General features: G+C 44.4%; 1 protein-coding gene across 1 annotated transcript in view; it reads right to left on the bottom strand.

Moving 5' to 3' along the window:
• The window catches only part of KIAA0319L (KIAA0319-like ortholog), a 93,564-nt gene that overhangs the window by 23,838 nt on the left and 54,781 nt on the right, over positions 1 to 14,945 (bottom strand). The window contains exons 4-10 of the mRNA XM_015413686.1: positions 13,190 to 13,481; positions 10,623 to 10,724; positions 10,082 to 10,179; positions 9,498 to 9,585; positions 6,391 to 6,483; positions 4,972 to 5,104; positions 1,512 to 1,740 (exon numbers count right to left, since the gene is read on the bottom strand). Of these exons, the coding sequence (XP_015269172.1) occupies positions 1,512 to 1,740; positions 4,972 to 5,104; positions 6,391 to 6,483; positions 9,498 to 9,585; positions 10,082 to 10,179; positions 10,623 to 10,724; positions 13,190 to 13,481 (1,035 nt within the window). The remainder of the gene's footprint in view (positions 1 to 1,511; positions 1,741 to 4,971; positions 5,105 to 6,390; positions 6,484 to 9,497; positions 9,586 to 10,081; positions 10,180 to 10,622; positions 10,725 to 13,189; positions 13,482 to 14,945) is intronic.

Below are 14,945 nucleotides of genomic sequence, written 5' to 3' on the forward strand. Positions count from 1 at the left end.
CAGCGATCCCTCTTTCAAATTTCTTTCAGCCTGCCAGAGAATTGACAATTCTCCATCTCCAGCCTTTGAACTTCCTCCAAATTCTTTCTCTACCCAATGAAATTCCTACTGAGTGTCTGAGTGATGGTAATGTTAGTACACTTCAGCTTCCGGAGGAATGGCCATACTTCCGCTGCAGTGGAGAACTCTGGAGTTGTAAAGACCTGCAAATCAACTGCTGTGTGAACTGGTTTAAGAGCTTATTTGTCTCACAGAAAAGTGGGACTTTGCTGGACTCTGTTTTTTCAACTGAGACAGCTCTTCACTGCTGGCTCCTTCTTCCCAGAATCCAAATGCTGTTAACTGAACACCTGCAGCAATAATAATCACATGCCAGTCAGCACCTAACACCAAATGCTGACAAGATCAGGCCTTAAGGTCTGAACCTCAAAAAATCTGCTTTTTTCCTCTTTCCATTTTGTTTAAAAGAATTATAACCTCTGGCCTGATGAAAAATACCATTGTGTCATTTTGGTCAGACCTAACAAGGATATTACATGGATTTTGTTTTGTGTTCTGGAATTTGTGTGCGCCAACAGTAGTTTACGGTGCTTTATTTATTATATCCCACCTTTCCTCTTGGTTCAAGGTGGCTTACAATAATGGTTAACATTTCCAATCAAACTTGAATAAAATAGCAAACCCCAAGTCTTCCCCCCCTTAAAAGATGCCTGCTGTTCAAACCCTCTCAAATGCCCTGGCAAACAGGCAGGCCTGGCAGTGCCTCCTGAAAATTTACAAGGAGCCCCCCCCCCCTTTCAGGGAGTCCATTCTACAGACTTTCTACCCCAGGAGGATTCTGCCTTCTTGTTTCCCAGGATTACTTTGAAAGCAAAAAAATAGAAAACACCTAAACAAATGTTAGGAATATTTCAAAATATTGCGGGGGGGGGGGGAATAAAAGTTAAAACATTCTTGAGGGTTTGGATGAGTCAGAATGATCAGAAATGAGCTGTAAGGGTAACACTGATAACCTACAGTTTCAGGTAGCCCTTATTTGTATCTGACAAAGGGAACTTTGACTCTTGAAAGATTATACCCTGGAACTACCCTGGTGCTACTGGACTTGAATCTTGGTCTTAGCACTGGAAATCTATGGCACTTGATAAATGACACACACAGGAGCACATACCCAGATTCATACAGTACACTATGTAATCCTATGCAGAACAATTCCAGTCTAAGGATACTGGTTTCAATGGATTTAGCCTGAAGTAACTCTACCTAGGATAGCATTACAGCTTTAGCTGTCAAGCCAGCCACCAAATTCAGCCATCCAACCCATTAAGAAATTATCAGAAATTAAGAATATATTTGTATTTCAAAAAGTTGAACAAGGAAACACTGGGTGCAGTTGGAACTTTGAGGTTTTCAGGGATTAGAATAATGTTTTATATGAATATGATCTAAGCATATTGGGGCACTGTTTACAGAAACATCGTGGACAAAATTCAAATGCCCAACCTTCTCACCTGCATCTCCACTACTTTTCCTTTGCTGTTGGGGCTCAGGGACCATTCGTAGCTGACAATGCCATGGTCATCTGTGCTCTGGTTCCCATAAAGGGTGATGGAGTTTTGTGGCAAAGTGATCACTTGGTTAGGACCTGCATTTGCCGTCGGTGGGTAATCCACAGCTTTGTTTACAGTCAGGCTGGCGGTGGTGGAGTTGCTGGCACCATCTGAGTCCACCACAGTGAGGCTAAAGAAAGAGGAAATTTAAAGTCCAGGAGTGAAGAAATCAAGGAGATAAACTGGCTGGATCTCAGCTTGAATGGCAGAGAACTGTGTAGAAGTCTGAATCTCTGAGGGTTCATATAGGGGGAAAGTCAAGGATAAAAACCAGCCTGTTGTGAAATAAATAGTGGAGGGAGGAAGAGTGAAGCCTGGAAGACCCAGGTGAAAACATACACAAACACCAAAACACTGAAAACATACAATGTGTTTATAAAACTCTATTCAGAAATGACTTTAATTATAAATAAAGATGTCAGGGCCAGATATTGTTACAGATGCTATTCCTATTCATGAAAGCAAATCTAATGATCTGCCATCCTTCCTGGGTCAAGAATTAATTCATGAGTTGACTACTTCAAATCAGGTGCACCCAGCACCATTTAATCTAACTAACTTCCCAACACATTCTGAACAAGTTGCAGGCAGAGCCCTTTTAACGTGGTCTGAAAAAACACCTCTCTTCCCCTTTCCTTCCACAAGGAGACTGATCATGAGTTCTAGAGAATCTAAAAGCTTGTATGCTGTTGTGTGACATTTTCATTAGTTCGAATAGAAGGTATCATGCAACTTTTTTGATTTTAGATATTCTGTGGACCAACATGGCTACCTACAGCCTCCACACACTCAGTGGTCTCTCTATGCTCTCCGTGCATGCACACTTGCAGATTGCCACTTGATACTGCAGCACTACCAAGGGATAAACATGCACATGTGAACCAGCCTTCTCTGAGGAAATGTCCAGGAACTGAGAGTCACAAGATATGAATGTAGGAAGTGCTGTAAGAACTGGGTTAGACCAATGGTCTACCTAGAACAGTACTCCATCTGCCTGCTGGGGCAGGTCAGATACCTTAGGTGGATCCACAAAATTAAGTAGGCCATTATCAGTCCTGTTATTCTTGGAATCCAGGCCCAAAGAGACACACTAGTCTTCTGACACTGATGATTCCTGACAGAGCTGCCCCATGAATAGACTGACCCCTTTTCATTATTATTTGTGCTAGTGGCCACCGGAAGATCCTGGGTCAACTGTGTATTACACACTTCCTATTCATTGTCTTACACAAACTGCCTGAGAAGCAGCAACACAACCTATTTAAAATACTTAGGAGCCACCTTCCCTCCTAGCTCCTTTGTGCTGTGCTGTTTGTTGGCCATGGAGTAACTGTCAAGTCCTTTAACTTCCATCTGCTGATGGGGAAGGTCTAGGGGGCAGGGAGGCAAACTGGAGCCACTAGATAAAGTCCACAGGGGAAGGAAGACTTTGGAACGGAACCAGCCAATTCGTTGCTCTTTGCAACAGAGAGTACTTCTTCATGAGGCCAAAAGCTCATGGCAGAGAAGCTGATTTGCAGGCAGAAGGTCCCAGGTTGAATCCTCGCGTTTGATACCAAGTCTGAGCAAGATTTTTCTCTGAAACTTTGGCAAGATGCAGCAAGTAGGGAGGCTACTGGACCAAGGGTCTGACTCAGGATGATGGGTGGTATTTGCAGTGTTTCCCATTTCCCCATTACTGCTGCTGAGCCAGGCAATATGCTTTCTGCATGTGTTCATGTTTGTGGGGATGAAAGCCACTGTTCCATATGCTGCATTAGCCCCCTGGTGTGGGCAGCTCTGCCTTACGGAATTCCAAAGGAATCTTTTCTAAGTGCATTTACCAAATTCCCTGCAAAGTGGGAGCAACAATCAAACTATTTGCAAATGTGTAACAGCAGCTTGTAGTTATGAACAACTGGTTTTGAAGCCAGCATTCATTGCTGAATGTAACATGTTTCACATGGCTTTCAGAGCACTAAACGAAAGCCTTTATCATAAAACAACTGGCAAACTTTAGCAAACATTTTAACATGAGCATCATGGAGAATGCCTGGGGATAGAGACGGCCAAAATGCAAGCCTCAGTCCAGGGCAGACGTAGCAAATACAAACCAAGAAGTCTTTGAAACACGGATTCATATTGTTTTCCTGACAACAGAGGCTCCACTTCCTCTCTCTCTAGGAGATCTAGAACAAGAGTATGGTGTTGCAGTTAGTGTGTCGGACTAGGATCTGGAAGACTCCAGGTTCAAATCCCTGCTCTGCCATGGAAGCTGTCGCCAGTCACACATATTCAGCCTAACCCACCTCACATGGCTGTTGTGAGGATAAAATGAAAAAGAAGAGAATGATGTAAGCTGCTCTGGGTTCCGGAGGGGGGGGGGAAGGGGGTATAAATGAAGGAACTAAATAGTCTCGAAAATGGTTTATGTAAATCAGTTAGCCAAGCAACCCTGGAAACAACTTTTGAGATTAGGAACCCACAGAGGAGCCATTTCAAAGGTGCAACACAAAGCTAAGGACCATACCATTTGACCAGTGATGCTCTACACAGTGTACATTGGAAAAAATATTTTTTTTCACTAGCTTTTGAACTGGCACATCTATCAGTGATATGGATTTCCCTCTCCATGATTTGAATATTTCTGCCACAAAGAAAACAGTAGATGCGCTGATAAACCCTCACTCCAACTGATGCTTGCTACACTAAACTAAACACAGAGAAAATTGAATTATTGCAGGACTCAAAACAATCCTCCTTTAGCATACTTGAACCTTTTATGAAAGAAAAAAGAATCTCATCTCAAGCTATTCACAAATGTGTTCCTACATTAGGACTTTCAGAATAATCAGTTAGCCCTTGAACCTTTTATCCCCACCCAGTAATCCATTTATGATATCCATGGTGCAGTTTAATAGGCATTTTATACCGAATCTCATTTTTAAATGATGTAGCCTGAGGAAGAAAATGTTCAGAGAGAAAAAAATTAAGGCCAATTTATGTTACATTTTTCCACTCTCCCCCCACCCGATCACTTGCATGGTCTACATGTTTGTTCTATTTAACTTAAGAGCTTGCTAGGTTACAAATACTGCAGCAGCTTCCCTGATCAAAGGAAACAAAGGACAGCCCCCAAAAGTTACTTGAAGTTTATTTTGAGAACTATTACCCAGCACAAGTAAGCCATTTGTGTGTGCTAAAGAAAAATAAACAAAAAGACTGTGAATTGGCCCTTAGCCTCTCCTTTCTACACACAGGAACAAAGAACACAAAATAAATCTGATTTCATTCACTGGTTCTGGCAGTCTGGCTTGGCGCTGGTTTTGGACCTGAGAATCTAGTGAACCAGAGGGTGCAAATCCCACACCTGGCACTTTACCTGAACGTGTAGTTTCCAGGTACCAAATTGGTCAGTTTCAGAATAGGAGTATCTGCAGATACCTTCTCTTCCCTCAGAGGTCCCTTCAGTTCTTCCCAGTGGTAGCTGACAATCTGGTCATCGTCCGTGCTTTCTAATGCATTAAAACAGCTAATTAGGATTTCCTTTGAACAAAAGCAGTCCCAGTAAATGCAAATAAGGAAGCCAGATGAGAGTTTAAAATCTACTTCAGACCAATATAAGGCTGCCACACAGGCATGTCCACTTTTGATAAGTGGCAAAAAGTAAATATTTTTAAATTGAGAATCTATGGTTAATGTCACGAATAATGTGAGAAACAGAGACTTTTAATTTGAATTTAAGTGGCTGCTGAATTAAAATGAGTGAGGTTGTAGTTCAGTTGTCAAGTACCAGGTTCAATTCCTGGCAACTCTAGATAAAAGGGGATCAGGGAGCAGGACCGGGGAAAAAACTCTTTGTCTGAGCCCTCAGTGAGAGCAGAGAACAGTGAGCTAGTCTGAGCAAGGATCTGACTCAGCATTAAAGCAGCTTTATGTGGTCAGAATGATTCTGTGAATGCATGGCTTTCCATGCACACGACTACACACAATCTTCAAGATGCACCTTGCCAACTTTACTAGAGAGAAGCACAGAATCCAAGCCACATCTTTCTTCCACAAGCCCTCTAACGCTAAAAATGGGAAGAAGGAGTCTCATATTTAAGAGTGCGTGAGGAGTTATTAAAAACATGCCACAGAGGAACAGCATCATGCAGCAGACCTGGGAAATTCAAAAGCAGCATTTATATGTTGGCTGTAAAAAACTTTAACCCTCTAAATATTGGATTAATATTCTGTACTTGGAAGTGCAGGCTGGCAGAGGCCTGAGGTAATTAGGAAGCCACACTTTTGTCATTCAGCAAACAAAATAAAACAATGACTCAGGAGAGTATTTTTTACAAAGGGAATAGGGCTATAGACTAACAGAAGAGGTTGGGAAGGGGCTTTTATAAAGGGCACAAGACTAGGTAAGGCATTTATTGTGTGTTCTCTGCTCTTACAGCATCCTTTTCTACTTTGTAATTCCATTTTCTACATCACTTGACAAGCTTGAACTCTCTAATTTTTGTAATCCTAGTCCTGTTGTTTCACTTCTTAGACCCCTCATGCTGTTTGACTGCACTGTTTTACATCATGTAATCTGCCTTGAACCTCAGTGAGAAAGAAGGGCCATGACAGAGGACAAACTGATTCGAGAGTATGATAGAAAAGCAGTAAAGAAGTGCTTTAAATGAATAAATATCCTAACATCAGCCAACGTCCTTTAGAACCCCATTCCTTAACAGGCGCTCTGCCTTTCCCCATCCGTCTTCCCTACTGCTCCACAACATAGATGATGCTGACTGAGGCGAGTACTTACGGCTGCCGTCAATTACCGTAGAGGTGGTTGGCAATGAGATCTCCAGGAATGGGGGAGACACAATAGCCACGGGGGGCTGATTTACTCGTGGCTCTAAAAAAGGACAACAGAAGTGTGACAGTCACAACAGAGTCACCATAGTACTCTGGCACAGCACATCAGCTACAAGACTGAATTATGACTCAGAAGTCTCCAGTTTCAGACTTTGGCTTGGATCCCAGGGTACGGTGTTTCCATCAGCGGAATGGTACTTCCTTGCCTCCCCCACCCCATGCAGCTTGAAATACTGCTCCTAGGGGACAGGGAACCGTCGGGAATGGCACAAGTTGGGAGTATACAGTGGGAAGGGGGAACTTATTGTGGCCTGAAAGGCCATGCCTCTGCCACAAACTCATCAGGCAGCCTTAAACAAGCCACTGTTTCTGAATCACCACTTCATATCAGCATTATGTCATGTCAGCAGATACTGATCTATCCTACAGGGTTGTTGTTGTAATGCACACAAAGTGCATTAACACTCAGAGAACCCAACAGACATGCTCTTACTTTCTTGTTTGCTATTCAAGCTTGCTTCAGTCATGAACCAGCCATTCTTCTAAGCATCAGCTACTCCATCTGCAATGTGGGCATAATACTACCCTAGATTGCTGGTGAAGCTCTTTGAGTTCTCATGGGAAAACAAACATACTAATACTCTCTTGCTCCAGACTGCAAGACTAGATCTAATGGGTGGAAATTACAAGGGAGTCGATACCAGCTAAATATCAGGAGAACTTCCTAACTGTAAGAGTGGTTGAGCAGTGGAACAGACTCCCTCGGGAGGTGGTGGATGCTCCTTCGCTGGACGTTTTCAAGCGGAGGCTGGATGACCATCTTTCGGGTATGTTGTAGGGTTATCTTTCAGCTATGCTCCTGCAGAGTGCAGGGATTGGACTAGATGACCTGCAAGGTCCCTTCCAACTCTAACATTCTATGATTCTATTCTTGGCATAGCTTTTCCCAAAAAGGCCACTAGGTGCTGCTAAAACAACAGCAATGCTATGTTAAGAGAGCTGATCTTTTCCCAGGCAGGCATGCAGTCCTCCTGCAAAAGGAGCGGGAATGTGTGGGGATGCGCCTATAGCAATCAGTGGTGGTCTTTTGAAAGTGGGTGGGGGCAGGTGAGGCTCTGGCAGAGAAAGGCTTCTGACTGGCCACTGGAGAGCTGATTGGCTGTACAGATTAAAATAACATCGTTTTAGAGGTAGCTACCACCACACTGTTGGCTTTATTCTCCCTTATTCCCTTTCCCATTTTTTTAAAGATTACCCCTCTTCTCCTCTGCACTTGAGCTTCCTCTGTGTGTGTGGCTCTGCCCTGCAAATGCCATATTTGTGGTTGGCTTCACCTCCTGTGGCAGCCATTTTGTGGCAGCCACCATCCAACACCAGAATTCGAAAGGTGTCCACAATCTGAAAGAGGTGGGGGAATCCCTATCCTAACCTCTCCCTGTTCCTGGCCTTGCAAAGGGATCCCCTGCCTGATGAACAGAACAGGCTTGCAACCGTCGGACCTGGGTAGTGTAGTCCTGACACTGATCAAGGCAACAAAAAAGGTGGGCCAAAATACAAAAGCACACTTTTGTGTGGGCGGTAAGTTGTGGGAGCTGGATTTGTTGTGTTCTCCTAGATGAAAATGCCACAGTTTAACACTGTGTTGGTGGAAGGTGCAGCTGTGCATGGTTTTACTTTCCATTTTTCTTTGATGCTTGACAGCATTTGACATCAGGTGTACTTTCTCTTAGCACGGCTAGACTCAAGGTATTTGGGGAAAGCTTTTTAATTTTTTCCAGAAACTGGTAAAAATCTAGCTCAAGGCACACCCTTTCAAAGTCACATTCCACTTTATTTGCTAACTTGTTAGGATCTGCTCCTCTGCCAATGTGGCCTAGCAGACAGAGTGCTGGGTTAGGAGCTGTGAGACTCATGCTCAAATCCCCCCACTACCATGAAACCTGCAGAGTGACCTTGGGCCAGAAACAGTCTCTTAGCCTAACCTACCTCACAGGGCTGTTGTGAGGATAAAAAGGGACAACGGAGAATCACATATGTTACCTTGAACTCCTTGGAGGAAAAGTGCTAGATACAGCCATTATACAGAGTGCCTGGCAAGTGGCTGGAGACAGTGGCCATCACCACACAGGTTATCTGCCCCTATTTCAGTACTGTTGGGGAGTGGGGTGGTGGTGGTTGTGCTACCTCACAGCATTGTGCTGTATTCATGCATTTTGTGGTGTCTCCCTGGCTTTTATCCGGTCTTTCTCAAACCTGCTTTGCTCTCAAGTTTTGGGAAAGAGGGCAGTAAAGCCTGGGTGGCTGCTGTGCAGGTGGGAAAGTTCAGATTTTCCCACCTACACGGCAGCCATTTTCCTTGACCCTGTCCCTGTGGCAGCCATTCTTCCCCCTGGCATTTTTTAAAACATTGGCACTTTCATTTTGTTATCACAATAAGGGTAATGGGTTCCCTAAATTCCTAGCTTTCATTTTTAAAAAGTAAGTCTCTATCCCCTTCCCCAGATATACGTGGAAAGGCATGAGGAGTGGCTGCTGCTGGGGGGAGGGGACTAAGATAAGAAACAGCAGGAAAACTGCCATGTGGGAGCCCTGCTGCTGCTCTTTAACAACAGCCACACCAGTAACAGGTGAAACCACACAAGCTCATCCCCATGTGAAAACCACCAGTGATACATCCAGGGAGGTGGGACACCACCAGGACAACTGCCCATAGTGTGCACACTCATACCACTGCTCGTTCTGTTCATTGGTTTTGCAGGCTTCAGAAACAACTGCGTGATGGTGGGGCAAAGAAGAAATGACTGGGGGCAGCATGGGAAATAAATAGTTCTACCACTCAGCCTCATCCCCCATTTTAACAGCATGGTCTCAATAGAAGGAACCAAAGACTTCTGTGCAGCTAAAATGCAGTAACATTTAGAATGGCACAGTTTCAAAAATGCCAAACAGCTTGCTTGTCTCTCAAGCCCAGGTGGAGAGTTACTTCTCCGTGATTAAGCCCAGAAGACATCTAGTTTGTGAGATGAAGGGATGAAATGCTGGTGCTGGCCATACCTGGCTTCACTGTCACGTTCACTCTTCCTTCCCCATGTGCATTATCACCTTCAACTATTACCTTGAATTCATACAGGCCAACCGTGAGCTGAAGAAGAAGAGAAGCAGGGAACATCAGACTGTTCAATGTAAAACTGACTGCCAGTCAAAAATTACACTGTTGACAGATGCCAGTAGCTCAGTGGTTAACTCCAAAGAGGGGTATTTCCCAAACAGTGTGGACACATGCAAGGACAACACGTAGGAGTCTAGTAGCAACACAAGCATATGAAGAACACATGCTTAACACCCATGCAACCCCCCCACTGCACACACTAGAGCTCCACCAACTCCAAAACTCCCCAGTGACCATTGTGCAGTTTGAAATTCTCTTTACAATCCCTCCTGCACTTACCTGCATATTTAACAGTAATTGCAGCTAAAGAGCTGACATGGTACTTACAAATAGAGTATTTTAATTTAGTGTTCCCACTCTTCCACTACAGCACAGATAACCCTCTACTATATTTGCCTCTTCCAGACCAAGCTAATCTCTTCTTCTCTCACTGCCTCTTGCATTTAAGCAAAAGTAGCGAGACACCTACCTTGGATAATTTGAGGATCTGTGAATGCTTGCCCTCCATCTCTCCGCTATAATCAGTGGGATGGGTGATCAGTCTCCAGTCATAAGAGTAGGTGTTTCCTACGATGAAGAAGATTCACAATTACAAAAATAAAAGAGCAGATCAGGCACTGAAATTTCATTTCAAAGAGCCGTAACACTGTTCTTTTTTAAAACAGTTTTGTTTGATGCCTATTCCCACAACTGCTTTCCCCCCATGGGCACTTTGGGAAAGAGTCATCCCATAAAGATGGCTGTAAGCCACTCAAAAGGCGGGTCCAGCGCAGGGGAGGAGGCAGCGCACAAAAGGCCAGATCAGAAACAGGCTGCTGTGTGTGGAATACTGACTTCTTGGCCATACACAACTAGATCCTGGAAGTGGCATCAAAAGCAAGGTTGGTTAACAGGTCTCAACTTCATTATTGAATCCTGTATGGTCATTAAACTGGCATCCATTTAGCAGAACCAATGACATTTTCAAGGGCTTCCTGCTCCACAATGTGCAGCAGAGATTTAAATCCTACCTTCAGTTGGTAGAGGCAAGACATATGCATTCAGCTCCACATCATTCTTTGGAAGGGTCACCTGTACACTATCTCCAGCAGAGACCGCCAGTTTCTTAATAACTGAAAGAGAATCAGAATCAAAAAGATAAAGGGGGGGGGGACAATTCATGTCATGTTTTTCATCCCTACACCTGGATACAGAGTGAAAGAATTATTGTGTGAAGGGGTCGCTTGCTTCTCAGTTCAGCTTCACAAACTGAAATATTCTGGAGCTTGGAATAGTGCAACATAAGTTGCATGTTATCTCATTATACTGTAAATCTTACATTTGATAACATGGGCTCTGGCTCACAAAACTTCTGCCAAAATAAATTGGTTAATCTTTAAGATGCAACAAGATTCTCTTGGTTGCATGAGATATATATGGCTACCCTCTTGGAATGGTAATCTGTGCTATTCCATTTGACAAATGCAGATGCCATGTTAGATTTCAATCACGAAGTGAATGAAACCCCCCCCACAGAATTACTCAGATGAGAACCATTGCTGTCTTCTCGGAGGAGCTGAAACATGCCTCTTTGCCTTGTACTTACGAGGAGGCCTGTTCAGCTAGATGCAGCAGAGATAGGAAAGGTTCAGTCAGATACATTTCAATAGACAATCTAGCTGCTCTCGTACAATGGTGGTCAGACAAAGAAGACCAATTTAGCTACTCTCTTATAGAGAAGGCCTCTATTTATACAGCAGTAATGCTTAGCTGTTTAGAAACACACTAAGAATCCATAGTATTCTGAGCTGGAACTGAGAACCATTTTATACTGAAGCAAGTATGTGGATCCCATGTAAGTTAACCAGCTGTGCCTCCTTTGCTGTATCACTGAATCCTAGTTTTGATTCCTATTCTGCTTGCATAAACACTGCCGCCCTTCTTAAACAACTCTGTCATTCCTGGTCCCTTCACAACCCCCACAGAGGGGGGGGGAAGCAAAATGACATTTCTTGCTTCAAAAAGATAATGGATTTAACAGCCTTCAGAAAAGATAAAGTGTACACTTGAAGGAAGCATGGACAAGAGGAAAATAGCCTCTATGTTATGTCAACTCCCAGAATACGTGTGTGATTTACAAAACTGGGGAAGCTCAGAGTTCAAATGCCATCTCAGCCACAAACTAGTCTGGTGGCCTTTAGATGCAAGCCAATGTACCTCTCTCCCAACTGCAGTAATACTACTAGACTACCTTGTGGGACTGTTTTAAGGATTACTAAACTGAGCAGCTACCCCTTTTCAGACTAACCTTCAGTACAGAATTTGTCTCTTTAAGTCAGAATTTTGTCTGGAGGCCTTTTTTACTTTTCCCAACAATATAGGAAGAGTATCTTGTGTCTCCTTTTCTAAAGCATCGCCTTGTTCAGTCTCACAACTTTCCGAGTTACAATGATACCGCAGCTGCTCCTCCTCGTTTTTAGCTTCCGAGTCTGCATTCTGGAGCTTCTTTATAAAGTTCTTACAAGCTTCTGCGGCTGCCTGGTGCACACCATCTAGTAAATATTTTTTGAATTCCTCTAGTCAAGTACCCATTTCCCATATTTCCTAGGTTTATCAATACTAATTCTGTTGTTGAGGCTTCTATTTTCTCCCCCGCCATCGCCATTTCAAATCTTTAACTCTAGTTCCTTTCCAAGCCGCGAACACACATTCCTGTTTCAGAGATAATCCTTAAGGGGTCTGCCAATATAGGGTTTCGTCAGTTCAAAAGAGAGTATATGTGTACTCACAGTCCTGTCTTCGTTGTATGTTGAATTGTGAAATCATAAGTTTAAAACGGGCGTTCACAGCTTCAGCAACATGGCGAACCATGCTGCTCCTTGTCCGCTTCGAAACAGGATCAAACACAGCCCCCCCCCCACCGTTGGGGGGTCGCCTGAACAAGTCTCTTGCAACCCAACCTCCCTCCAGGAGGACGAGAGAAGCCCCTGGCTGTCACTAGGACCCAGGGGGCTCCAAAGAAGCGAGAAGGTCGGGGCTGGTCGGGAGAGTCCCTAACATGCACCCGATAACACTGCGCCACTGCCCTTTTTCAACATCAGCAGTCAGTATGACAGGCTGCCCAAGAGGAGAAGCAGCAGACAGCAGAGTGAGAAAATGGAAGGGAAGAGTTTAAACAAACAAACAAACAAACAAACAGGTATCTATTGAAGGTCCCCGGTTGTAGAAGTATGGAAGACTATGACTACACTGCATTTGGAACAGTGGCAAGTATTGCTCAGCTGATGTTGATGACTGGGGAAACACTCAGATCACTTTGCCATATTTCATCAAGGGAAGTGGGCCACAAAAGAGAAGCCAAGGCACAGGCCACAACCATTTCTTCTAATCTGGTATACTAATCTATGAAGTGGTTACCTTCAGCTTTTCGAGCTGAGGCTAACAAGATATGCTATTGTAAATACACCCCGGAGAAAATCCTTATTCAAAAAGATCTCTTGGCAATTGAACAATCAGATTAGAGGAGAAGCAGAAGTGCCCTGCCAGCATCACTGAGAGGAAGGTTTATAGCACCTTTCTGGAAAATGACTCCTCTTACCTGGTGTTGGGGGAATGGTGCTAGGTAATGTGGCAGGATTAGTTGGGGCCACATTAACACTGTTGTTGGTGGGAACGCCAGTGGGAACAGAGGTCACCTGCTGGGCCGTCACAGTCTCTCCCCCCTGAACAGTGATGGAACTTGGAATGGCATCTTCCGAGGATGAAGGCTGGATGGAAGTGTTGGATGGCTTGACTTTCTCAGGGTCCCCAACAGGCATCAACCCTGGTACAGCAGGGCTGGAGAACGAAGCTACAGGAGATGGTTCTGGAGTGGCAGCTCCTGCGGGGGCCTAGTTGGAAAAAACCAGACAGAGGTGGATTGTTCAAAGGCAAGCACAACCACAATCACATGGGGAAACTGCCAAGAAACATGCTTGAATTCTTCTCCCCTATCTCATCTGTGCTGGTATCATTAATAACAGCACCAATGCTCATATTTGTTTTTTTGATGGAACAACAGCAATTTCTGTGCAGCTCAGCTACCTTGGTACCATTTCCATTTCTCCCCCAGCCAGTGAAATGTGACTTTCTTTTGCCATCGGACACAAAATCCCTCCTTGTTGCATTTAACATCTCTTGCTAAATGTTGTTCATTCTGAGCCTTTGTCTATCTAGAATTGTCCAGACATAGCCCAACCTTTCCTCCACTTCCTGACAGTTCCTTGTGTAGTGATACTGGTCTTCCGTGCTTCCTCCCATTCTCTTTGACTAGCAATTGAGTAACAATTCTGTTTTCTTTCACTGTTTGCCAGTCCTTCCAAAAACTTGCCAAGGCACATGGGGGGTTTGCTAACTAACTCCACTGAGAACTTTTGCAGCTCTCTGGTGAAGCATTTTCAAAATGTTTCTGACTTTACAGTGCAGCTGTGGAACAAAACTGCCTAGGAGGTCTGAGCTGAAGCAACTGCCTTCAAGCTTATTGGACACCAGAGCCACGATTGATCTTGGACTGTAACACGGAACCCAACTTAAATTCATTTCTGGATATGGCCTCATCCTAGAAAGAGAGAAGGTGATACAAAAAAGGAGAATGACAGACACCTTAGCCGTTGTGGAGAACGACCATTGGTCACTTACCGTGAAGGGTCCTTCTCCTCTGAGGAAAGGAGGACATCTGCATGGGTTATTCCCACCGTGCCAATAGGGAGGCAGGACGTAGATTTCCCCCCCCTGTTGGTGCCTTTGGAATATCCCAACTGCAGTTCTGGGACTCCGAAAGCAGTCTTGCAGCCTGAAAAACTAACCTTGCCCTATAAAAAAACACAACTGCGAACAATTATAACGATTGAATACTCACTCTATCCTGTAACTAAGATAGAGCAGAAATAAAATTGAACAAGAACAGTAAGAACAGGAAGAAAAGATGACAGCGGGAGGGCCCAGATGTCCTCCTTTCCTCAGAGGAGAAGGACCCTTCACGGTAAGTGACCAATGGTCGTTCTCCCTCTGAGGCGGAGGACATCTGCATGGGACCTCCCCGAGCAGTGTCCCTTATCTGGGTGGGTTGTCATCTTCTTCCAGGGAGATTGCGTGCTGCAGAACTCTTCTCCCGAACGCTGCATCTGCGGATGCCATGGTATGGATCCTGTAATGCCTCGTGAAGGTCGATATGGAAGACCATGTTGCCGCCTTGCAGACTTCTTCTACAGACGATCGGTTAAACAATGCTGCATTGGTTGCCGTGCTCCTGAGTGAATGCGCCGTAATTCCAGTTGGAGGAGTACATCCATTCGCTCGATATGCTTCCACGATAC

Source organism: Gekko japonicus, unplaced genomic scaffold (assembly GCF_001447785.1).
Source record: "Gekko japonicus isolate JY-2015 unplaced genomic scaffold, Gekko_japonicus_V1.1 scaffold547, whole genome shotgun sequence".
Lineage (NCBI taxonomy): Eukaryota > Metazoa > Chordata > Lepidosauria > Squamata > Gekkonidae > Gekko > Gekko japonicus.